Here is an 11,292-nt window from a genome sequence, read left to right as displayed (position 1 = left end):
TTTTTCTCAACGAAGGAGTAGCCAGCCCTCTAATGGCGGTCCAATCTGCGGCGTCCCTCTTTCTCTGCAACACAACCCAAATGCTAGCAAGAACATGAGAGATAAAGAGAGAGAACTCTTCCGCGCATGCGCACAATGATTTTCTGTGAGTTTTCTTGTCCTTGTCCGCTTCCTGGTGTCTTTTGTCTAGGTAGCATGTAGCAGGGTCAGGGGAGCAGTGGCCTACCACTTCGTAGGTTGATCACAGTGGACAACCTGTATATACCAACGTGGTTATGAACTGCAAAACCTGAAGATGAGCTTTGACCGTGCCATGACCTCGTCTATCCCAAGGAATACATGCGGCCAGGATAGAGGCGCTCCGAAGCATATGCCTTCTCAAATATTATCCCGTCTTCGACGACGCCAATCGTGACCTCAAGTTGGTGGAGAAGGCGTTGGCGGCTCTTAACATAGTCTGTTGCCAAGACTTCACCCAATACGAACCCAAGCTCAATGCTTTCAAGTGTAGTCGATACCACAACTTTGAGAACCTAGCCTTCTTCGACTTCGACAAAGAGTGTGAGTGTCGATACCACAATTTTTTGTCACCATCATCAAACTTCTTCTTCTTCTTCTAGGTCTTCACTGCACGACACAATATCAATATATGAGTATGCATGTGTTACATGTTGGTTTTGATTTGTTATCATGGCTTTTATTTATTCATGTGCAGCTAGCTTCCAACGTGGTCCCTCGCTCCACAAGTTACCTTCACCCGAGTCGATCCAACGATATTGCCTCAATGTCATTTCTGTCAAGGCGCGTGAATCGGATGTTGGCTATCCGATCAGCGTGTTTGGAACCGTTATAGCGAGGGACTATGTCGACTACAGATGCGTCTATCTGTTTAGGCGTGAAAGGGATGATCCCCAGCTCATCAGCTCTCCCGTATGTACCTTGATCTTTGTTCCTCGCCTTGTTAATTGCTGCTTATTATATCATTCCACCGTTTTTGCTTGGAAATGTAAGGCGTGTTTGACATGTTTTCTTTCCCTGAACCCTTTTGCAGGATGATATGTTATCTTTGATAGATCCATGTCGAACGCTTGTTCCAATAGACAACGTTTATTTTGAGACTGATTTAAAGATCAAGTGTGATGGAGGGGCAGATAGAGTTTTCAGTAAAGGCATAACGGAATTCAATTGGGTTTGCATCCCTACATACAAGCAAACCATGACGGTCAGTGTGTATGTTTCCTGAGTGACGTGGAGTTTTTATGTGCACTGGTTCACGAACCCGTGGAAGCCATCATTGCAATCAATGTTTTGAAGGGCCCATGTAATATCTCAAGACTAGCCGCTTCGACTCCCGGAAACTTCAAGGATCATATCGTTCTATATGAATCAGCGGGCAGTCCGACGGTAGTCGGCGATGGTGAGTCCATCCCGTTAACTCGGAGCGTGGTAGCTATCTCGCTAGATCGGAAGTTGGCGCTCTTCCTTGTTGGTGGTGACGCGTGTGAACACCTTGTCCTCACTCTAGGATATTCCGATCAAGTGCTTCTTCGCAAGATGGGTTGTGCGGTGCTGGAGGTAATAGTTGGGTGGACATATGTGCCGAAAAGAGAGAGGCCTAATATGTTTAAGGATATTGGAAAACATACACGCCTCTTGCTGTGAGAAGGTATGGTGCCGATGGAGGCCACGTATTAGTTGTTTGTATAATTGTGGTACTCCTTCAATTAGAAGATGTAAGGCGTTACATAATTGTGTTTTAGATGTAACATAATTTTGTATTAAATGTAAGGCGTTATGTGAGAGGATTTGACGAAATGTAATTGGAGGTACTCTGAGCTTTTTGTTCATAAAAAAAATGGTTTGCAAGAGCATGAAATCAACATAGATCAATATGCATATACATACTGTAGAAAGTGTTGTGGCATTGTGGGTCTTGACTACTATACATATACTCGTGGTGATAGGATAGCATTAGTTTCTAGCATTGTAGCTAGATTGCACTTTAGAGTGCTCTCAACAACTTGTATTCATATAAATAAAGGTATTGCACAAAATGAAACGAATTGCATAGAGAGGTTAAAGCCTGCAATAGTTTGCAAATACAATTAGTATGTTGCAGGAGAAAAGTAGAAGAAACACACGGGCAACTAAATATGAAAGGAAATTCATAGAAAGTGGAAGTCCAGACAAAAGGACATGTTGTTAGATCAGACACACACATATCCACACAGTCTTAGCTAGCTAGCGGGTTCTATAGCCTAGTGTGACATTGAACTCCACGTGTCACTTTTCATAATAACTTTCATCAAAGACAAACCTAACGCAAATGATTGGACACACACAAACAATCGTCACGGTGGGCAGATGGGTGGTGCAAGAGAAGGGGAAGAGGAGGAAGGAAACACGAAGAAGGATTGGCGAGACAAGGTCAAATGGTACATACGATGCATTACGAGTAGCGTGTGTCGAGTCGGGCATAGAGGCACTATTTGGTCAAGGCGTTGAAGCGCTCCTTCCGGCTTGATGGCCTCAAAAGTGACAACAAGCTAATACGACGGCTACAAAGAGAGGGTGGAGGAGGACGAGGGCGCGAGAGAAAGGTAGTTTGCAGATAAAAGGCAAAGGTCTCGCTCGTCATTGAATTGAAGAAGAGAAAAATTATGATGAGGATGAATTGGTTAGAGGATGTGCCTTTTTTTATTTATTTGATTTGATTTGAGAAAAGGAGGAAGCAAAAGCAATATGATGATATATACTTTTGTATGTATGGTGTTGAATGAATGACCTCACCTTCATCATCCACTACTCACTCAATGCCGATCACATCCCATCCATTAGGAGGAAAAGTCTCCTCCTCGTGTCGACATCTTCTACTACAGTATATGTTTTGTCCTTTTTTTATTTTAATTAAAATTGTGCTCAATCAATCATTCATTCAACTTTCTTTGAGCAGCTTCGTATCCAGGGCGGCCGCACAAAATTGGAACGAGGCAAAGACGACGACACATGAATCATTGGGCGTGAAATTTTCTTTTTATCAGTGTTCGAGCACAACAAGTTTGAAAAAAAACAAAGAACGATTACATATTTCTTTTTCTCCTTATATACTGGAGTCTGAAACGAAAATGTGAATTAATTAACTAGGCGACCATCTGCTCCAGGTCCGACCACCGCGCCGCCAGCATGTCGCTGCCGCCGTCGTTCATCCACGACGAGTACATGTCCTCCTGGCCCCTGTTGCTCCTGCTTCTGACCCCGAAAGACGTGGACTTGCGCAGCTCCGCGCCCTGCACGCCCCAGTCCAGCTTCCCGTCCGGCGACCCCCAGTCCGCCAGCATCGACGACGGCGCCGGGGACTTGAACGACCGCGCCGGGGACGGGGAGCGGTGCACGAAGGTCTGGCTGCGGTTGGTGAAGGCGGCGGCGCGGGCGCTCAGCCCCCCCATCCCCATGGGCGGCTTCGTGTTGCCGCGCGCGCTGCTCTGCTGCTGTTGCTGTTGCTGCTGCTGCTGCTGTTGCTGCTGCTGCTGGTGCTGCAGGGAGGAGAGCGCCTGCACGTAGGCGGCGACGAGGTCGGGCGAGTAGTCCGGCGGCGAGTTGGCCCTGGCCATCATCATCCTGCGCGCGTACTGGTTCTGGTTGTCGGCGTCCAAGTCGAGCTCCCGCGAGCTGAGCGACGCGGTGAGCGCCGGCCTGGAGGAGGAGGAGGAGGAGCGCGGCGGCGAAGGCGAGGAGCTCGGGGATGGCGAGGCCATGGAGGCGGCGGAGGGGTTGACGGCGCGGAGCTGGCGGGTGCCGTGCGCGAAGAAGCAGATGCGGCGGGGGCAGCCGACCTCGTCCTTGCAGAGCCTGGTGCGGTACTGCGCCGGGTGGAGCCATGACTCGAAGACGCCGTGCGCGTACTCGCAGCCGTCGCCCTTGCGGCATGCTGCCGGGTCGCGGCGGAAGTCCGGGCAGGGGACGCAGGAGTATGGGACGCGGCGCGGGTCGCGGCGGCGGGCGTTCTCCCCCGGGTGGGCGAAGGGGCACTCGGTCCAGTCGTGCGTGTAGGCGCGGGAGCACGGGTTCACCTTGAAGCTGTACATGCGGAAGTCGTCGGTGGCGAACACGCCCGCGTTGATGTCCTCCGTCTGGGCCGAGTCGGAGGAGTAGTCCTTTTTGGTTGTCCTCCTGGCGGTGGCCTCCGCCGGCGAGGAGGAGGAGTCTGGTTGTTGTTGTTTCTTGGTAGGGCTGGTGGGGAGTCTGTTTTGGTGGCGGCGGTGGTGGTCGAGTGCGAGGAGGTCGGAGGATGAGGCGCCGGCGCTGAGGAGGAGGCGGGCGGCGTGTGGCGCGGAGGGCGCGCGGCCCTGGTGGGCGAGGAGGAGCGGGGTGGCGCCGTCGGAGGCGGAGGCGCGGGCGGCCTCGGAGGGGGCGATGGAGAGGACGTAGGAGAGGACGGTGGTGCTGCCGTAGAGCGCGGCGACCATGGCGGGGGTGCGCAGGTGGAGCGCCAGCCTGTTGCTGGTGTTGGTGGGCTTGGGAGATGGGCCGTACCACGGGGATGCGGCGACGAGGGAGAGGTTGTCCTCCAGCACGGCGCGGCGGAAGGCGGGCAGGTCGTCGGCGGCGGCGAGCTCGAGGAGGTAGGAGGAGGGGTGGTCGTGGGTGGCGCAGGCCATGGCGGCGGTGGCGTTGCGGAGGCCCGGGCACATGGTTTGGTTTGCTTGGTGGTGGAATGGAAAGGAGACGGAGGTGAGAGGTGAGAGGTGAGATGAGGTGGGGATGATGGATGAGTGGATGCGGTTGAGGATGCCGGGAAGCCATGGATGGGGTGGAGGTTATATAGACGGACACGGTTGGGCCGGCCTAGTGGAGGGAGGTGGCGCTGTCGTCGTCGTCGTCGTCGGAAGGGGCGAAGCTTCTCTTGACCGCGTGCGGGTGCCCGTGCGTGTGCGTGTGCGGATGGGTGCTCATTTTGCGCGTGCGTGATGCTTCCCCGCACCTGCAGCTGCGCTCTCCTCTCTCAGTGGTGTGCTGGGTCACTCTCACCCACTAGCCACTGGAGGGAGGGAGAGGAGAGGAGAGGAGAGGAGTGTAGGGCCATGTCGCGGCAGCTGCTGCTTTGCTTCCTTTCTTCTTCCTCCTCATCCTCTTGCTTGCATCAAGTTGCAAGGGCTGAGGTTGAGGTTGAGCTGACCCTTTGACTCTTTGACTCGCTCTTCCTTGCGACCAGACCTCCTCGTTTCTTTCTTTGATGAGGGAGCTTGAATTGAAACTCTATTCGATTCACCAGTCAACGGTCAAGCCTGCCACTAATAACTACTCCCTCCTGTCCTTTTTACTCTGCATATTAAAATTCTTTGAAGTCAAACTGGATCTCTTCTGGGTTGAAGGAGCAGGCAGGCAGGCAGGCAGGCTCACTAGTACTGGATCTCTTCTGCTACCACCAACGGCATCTTACTAATTCCATCCTCTTCAACACACCAACAACATTCATTCATTCCATAACTATAACTAATTTGAATAGTATCTTCCATAACAGCTCTAGCTACTGTATCTTCAACAGCCACAAGACTCATTACTCATCAATTCACAAACTTGCTTCAACACCACTTTGATGCCATAGCACCATCTCTAACTCGACTGAATTTGCATGATGAAACGATACAACATGATGAGATAGCCCCATGATACAGCAGAACCCTAAATAACTGGGCAACATAACCGCACACAACTACGTTGCCAACAACTAGTCATGGGACGGGGACGACCAGAATGCAGCACCACGACACGATCTAGGACACCTAGCCTCCACTGTGGGAGGCGTCCACGCCTGCGTCCCCAGTCAATCCCCGTGCATCGATGGGGACACAAGGTAGTAGCTGCCGACGGTCACGGCAAAGCCTGGCACTGGTCCTTGACCTTGGCCAAGTCAAACTCACACCCTGCCACACTTGTGGCCATCGTTGTCGATCCCACATACAACATAGCAGCGACAAGGGCACATACTCGGACACTGAGCGCCACACCAACCCGACGCATCCGCCGGTGGGCCGTCCCGCGCCAACCCAGATCCCAAGCGAAGAGGAAGAAACAGCCCTGCCGCTGCCTGCGGCGCCGCTTGGCGGTGGCGGGGGAGAGCGGCTGGAAGAGGAGGGGGAAGGGACCAGCGGCCTAGGGTTCCCCCATCCGCTTGCAGGAGCGGCCTAGGGTTTCCCCATCCGCTTGCAGGAGCGGCCTAGGGTTCCCCCATCCGCTTGCAGGAGCGGCGCGGGGTAGAGAGGGGGAGAAAACGAGTCCCTTCCTCAGTTCTTGAAGTTCACTGTCTCAAACCCATTAGTTCACTACCCTCCACTGGATCTTAACGTACCTAGCAGCATTGATTAATTAGTTAATTGGTTACTTTGTTTGTCCGTAGAAGAACCACCCCATTACTGTTACTAACAGTTGATGCCAACCTATCCACAAAGCAGCCACTTTTCCTTTTTGTTGCTTTCGGAAAAAAGGAGGACACCGCTAAATGCTAATGGTAGTGGAGTACCTTTTTTCCAATCACAGAATCACCAGCTATAAATCATAATACAGTAGTACAATTCATCTCAGGGAAAATTTCTTGTATAATTGGTGCTAAAGCAAAACTTTCTTTAACCAGAGTAAGAGCCAAGATGGTAAAAGCTCTTAGCTAATATATAATTAACACATGTTGTCGTTAAGCTCTCCCTCCTAAAGCAAAAGATCACGACACACTACTCACTAGCAGTGACAGGAAAACTAAACAGTAAGCCTGGCCTGCTTTTTACCCGAAGTTGAACTGGAAGCCACCGGGGAAGCCCCCGCCGGGGAACCCACCGCCGTGGTGGAACGTGTACTGCTGCCCACCGCCTCCGCCGAACGGGTCAAAGCCGCCGCCGCCTCCCCCCATGCCCATCTCCTCCAGGTCCTCTCCCCGGTCGTACCTCACACGCTTGTCCTCGTCGCTAAGCACCTGCGCACACACGACCCACATACAGTTAGAAACAACATCATATCAAAGCCGCGCACCTAGTTCAATCAATCTTGCTGTGTCTATTTGTTTTTCTTTTTCCCTTTTCATCACTTAAAACAGTACCTCGTATGCGGAGGCGATCTCTCGGAACATGTTCTCCGCCTCCTCGCGGTTCTCCACGTTCTTGTCCGGGTGCCACTGCAGCGCCAGCCTCTTGTACGCGCGCTTGATGTCCGCAGCCGATGCTGTCTTTGAGATGCCCAGGATCTTGTACCAGTCTTTCCTTTTGCTCAGCTTGAGCTGCCTTTCAGCTTTCATGAGCGCCTCTCTGATTGCCATGTCCTGAGTCAGTGTCAACAGAAAACTCGCTGTCAGACCACAGTTCATTTGTTCACACGAGCCATAAACCAAGCTTGCAAGTAAAAACTATCCACTGGAGATGCGTGATCCTTATTTTGGAATTTCAAAGATAATAAAGGGGACAGGGACAGGAAACAGAGCATGACAGCAGAGTTTCTACTGTGCGTCTAACCTCAGCCAGAGTCTCTCTTCAAACAATTTACATAATCGCTAACTTTTAACCACAAGTTGAACCCCATATTATACCGAAATCTAGCTAATGCAGGATCTATTGTTGTGTACGTCATCCATCCAAGCAGTTAAAAGACATGATTTGTACACTGGGAAACTATATTTACTTATGTATGGTACTCACTGAGCATAACAAACCGATTTCCTCAGAACACAATTGTATTCAGACTATTGGAAATAGGAATAACAAGATGCACGCAAACAGAAGCACATCATCAGAGAGTAAAACAAATACAGCAACATCAGAGAGTAAATCAAATACCGCAAGATGCAAGTTTTAACTAAAATGAAAATCAAATTGGCATGCTCTGACAGACTGGGAGCTTAGGCTTCTTCAGTTGGGACAGAAACAAAAAAAGATATGCTCACAAATGACCTCAGTTGTGATATACTCAGGACAGCAAAGCAAACTTGCGAAAAATTCACCTGTGGGGATTTCTGGGCAGCCTCTTTGAGGTCCTCAACCGCACCTTCCCAATCTTCTGTTAGAAGTTTAGCCTCACCTCTCTGCAGCAAGTATGAGAAACAGTTCAATCAAGAGGTTTACAAAATCTGGCATAATGAGTAAGTTCATTCTGTTGTATAGTGCATAATTTCAATCTCCTGAAATAACACCAGTAATGAAATATATATTGATTACCATATCTGTCATAATTTACTTGCGCGCCCTGTAGATATAAGCTAAGCATATAGAAAGTGCAAGATATTGCAATTCTACGTAGAGCAAACAATTTCCTTGATGCTACAGTCTAATAGCCGTAAAAGGCAAGAGGGGCCAAGATGCATGTAAGACAGGTATATGTGCCAGCACAGATGTACTATATTTGCATTCTAAACTTGAATGCATGATTGTGTGTAAGTCTAAGAAAGCAATGTTACCTGTGCCAAAGCATCAACAAGTTCTTCATCTATGCTGAGTGCTTCTGTACAGCTGTTGATTGCCTCCTTGCCTCTCCCAAGTTTAACCAGAGTCTTACATAGCCCGAGATAAAGTTGTACGTTGTACATAGTGTGGTCTGGATCCATTGCTAGTGCTGCCTTGTAGTCTTCAACAGCCACGCGGAACTTGCTCTTGGCAGCATTATCCTCTGCCTGCATGCACACCACTTTCCTTTCTTATTACGGTGTCCTAAACTCCCAGTTTAATCGATAGAGAAATTACCAAATAAAACTCACGCTCTTGGTCTTCTTCAGAAGTTTTTTCAGCCCAAAATATGCTTTCTTCAATTCTGAATGTTCAGGGTCTAGACGTAGGCCTTTCTGATAGTGCCTAAACAGGAAGTGTTGTTATTGGTGTAGCGAATACTTAATCTTACCGGCGCTATGTGCCTGTACTCGCACCTTTTCAAATGAAAAGCACGAGACATTCTTTACCTGTTGGCAACATCATGATCAGCAAGGTAATAGTATGCTTGACCACGAAGTAACAGTGCATCCAAGTTATCTTCATCTTCCTTGAGAATAAATCCTGTCTCCGAAATAACATTTGAATAGTCTTTCAGTGCTAGCAACGCTTTAGCCTTGAGAAGCTTTGCCTGAAAAAACAACAGTTGTCGTGTTACTGCTGCTTACTGAATGAGACAGGATGGCACATAATATTCGTGGTCGCACATGATTACTAGGTGAAGTATACATACTCCTTAAAGTGTACCTTTAAGCAACCTGGAGAAAAGACAAGCACAATTTTATTGACGTACTCCAGGACTTTTGAGAATTCTCCAGCATCAGACTGGCTATAAGCAGATTCCAACGCGTTTTGAGCCTGCAGCAGCTGAGCTAGTTCCTTCTCCACTGAAGCAGTCCCAGGCTTGAGCTCCAGGAATTTGTTATAGTCACTCTCAGCTTCCTTGTGTCTAGAGTTGAGAAAAGCACGTTAATTAGGGATGTGAGGAAGAAGGAACAGTGAAAATACGAAATGAACGCCATTAAACTCAGCTACTTCTAGGGGCGGGCAGTGCAAAGGAACCGTTTGGAAGATGTACTAGTTCTACCTTTCCTGCCATCCTCATGTTTGTACTCCCTCCACTTTTATTTACTCAACTGAAATCAAACTTTATATAAAGTTTGACCAAGTTTGTAGAAAACAATATGAACATTTACAATAACAAATCTATTGATTTGAAAATATATGCAATGATGAATCCAATGGTATTGATTTAGTGGTGTATATGTTAACACAGTATATTTTTCTACAAACTTGTTGAAAGTGTACAAAGTTTGACTTTAGACAAACCTAATATGCGGAGTAAACAAAATAAAAACAGGGGGAGTACATATACAAGTTACAAGTGGCGGACATGGCAGCCGAAATTAGAAATAAGAAGTAAAGTAGGTCTTGATTAGTGGAGAAAAATGATTACCTGCATCTGTGACGAAGCACCGTTGCGCGCTGCCTGTAAGCTTCGGAATGGTTGGGGTCGAGCTCAAGGACAGCGTTCAGCAGACCGAGCGCTCCGTCGTATTTCCTTAGGCTCATCATCTCGGAGGCGCTCTTGAACAATTTGGAGGGATCATTGTCTTGGACTTCTGGAGAATGGGAAGGAAAAAGGATACAGGTTATGATTCAGTCTTTCCTTCTTTCTTTGTTTGTATAATTTGTTTGTGTTTGCCTCCTGCTCGTTGCGCTCTGTTCTGGAGCAAGGGTTTTCTCTTTCTCTTGTAAAAAAAAGAAAAAGGAAAGAAGAAGAAGAAAAACTGATGGTGTAGGTAAGAGAAGAGAAAAGAAGAGAAGGGTGAAGAATGTACAGGGTTAAAAAATCTCATAATTGGTTAGAATCGAAAATGAGCACATCCTCTGCTTGTGCTTGTGCTTGTGCTCCTCCCAAGGGCCAAGGAGGAGGGAGGTGTTGCACAAGAAGAGAAAGAGCATGGGCATGGGCATGGGCATGGATGGGAGGTGAGGGTACCAACCCGAAGCAAGCAAGATCCCATCAATCATTCTACAGTAAATTCTAATGGGGGCGCTACCGCTAATAGTCAGTCTCCTTGCATGCATACATACATACATACATACATACATACATACATACATACATACATACATAATCTTGTAAACATAGGTAAGGTAAAAACTAGAACTAGGAGCGGGGCAGAGCGAATCTATGTATGTATGTATGTATTGAGCATGCAAATGGATCGGAGGAGAAGAGAAGAGAAGAGAAGAGAAGAGGGGATTGATTGATTGGATTTACCTTGGGAGGAGGAGCAGAGGAGGATGGGGGAGTAGAAGAGCAGCAGCGGCAGCGCCAGCCGCCACGCCATCTCTTCGCCGGCGTCCGCCTCTTCCTCCTTCCTTCCTTCCTTCCGTTCCGTTCCGTAGATCTTAGTCCCGTCCCGTTGGATCCTATTCTATTCGATTCGATTTGATTTGGCTCCAATCCAATCGTCTTCCCTAGGGAGAGGGAGAGGGAGAGCGCAAGAAGAAGACGAAGACGAGACGAGGGGTGACGGGGAACACGTAGCCGGCCCAATGCCTTGCCGCCGCGTGGCCTTTCTTTCCTGCCTCCCCTCCGTAACGCCACCCCGGACACGCAAACTCTGATGATACGCCTCCTACCCAAGCTTGCGTACCTACATCCACACAAGTCTTTTTTTTTCTTTTTTTTTTTGCGAGGGATCCACACAAGTCACAACAACAACATAACTAATTGTTTCACCAGATAATACAATATAAGTAAAACATAACAGGATGGATGGGACCTCCAGGCAAAGACATTGATCTTGGTGGCTCACCAGTG

The 11,292-nt window shown here is 48.8% G+C and overlaps 2 protein-coding genes across 3 annotated transcripts; both read right to left on the bottom strand.

Annotated features, from left to right (window-relative positions):
- Nucleotides 1–3,014: 3,014 nt before the first annotated feature.
- On the bottom strand, nucleotides 3,015–4,809 carry LOC125546429 (zinc finger CCCH domain-containing protein 33-like). Its single transcript, XM_048710697.1, has one exon. It carries the CDS (start codon nucleotides 4,689–4,691, stop codon nucleotides 3,141–3,143), a length of 1,551 nt encoding a protein of 516 aa, XP_048566654.1. The 5' UTR covers nucleotides 4,692–4,809; the 3' UTR covers nucleotides 3,015–3,140.
- Nucleotides 4,810–6,578: 1,769 nt separating this feature from the next.
- LOC125546430 (dnaJ protein P58IPK homolog B-like) lies at nucleotides 6,579–11,046 on the bottom strand. 2 transcript variants are annotated; one of them, XM_048710698.1, is made up of 9 exons: nucleotides 10,747–11,046; nucleotides 9,916–10,081; nucleotides 9,207–9,408; nucleotides 8,930–9,090; nucleotides 8,732–8,825; nucleotides 8,435–8,647; nucleotides 7,982–8,062; nucleotides 7,088–7,306; nucleotides 6,579–6,964 (listed from the first exon to the last, which is right to left on the bottom strand). In XM_048710698.1, the coding sequence occupies exons 1-9, from the start codon at nucleotides 10,814–10,816 to the stop codon at nucleotides 6,776–6,778; spliced, it is 1,395 nt and encodes a 464-aa protein (XP_048566655.1). In that variant the 5' UTR covers nucleotides 10,817–11,046; the 3' UTR covers nucleotides 6,579–6,775. The 2 variants fall into 2 exon arrangements, with proteins under 2 accessions (XP_048566655.1, XP_048566656.1); XM_048710699.1 differs by having other exon boundaries at nucleotides 9,916–10,078; nucleotides 10,747–11,013.
- Nucleotides 11,047–11,292: the final 246 nt, after the last annotated feature.

This window comes from Triticum urartu, chromosome 3 (assembly GCF_003073215.2).
Source record: "Triticum urartu cultivar G1812 chromosome 3, Tu2.1, whole genome shotgun sequence".
Lineage (NCBI taxonomy): Eukaryota > Viridiplantae > Streptophyta > Magnoliopsida > Poales > Poaceae > Triticum > Triticum urartu.
This window is presented reverse-complemented; position numbering and strand designations above follow the sequence as displayed.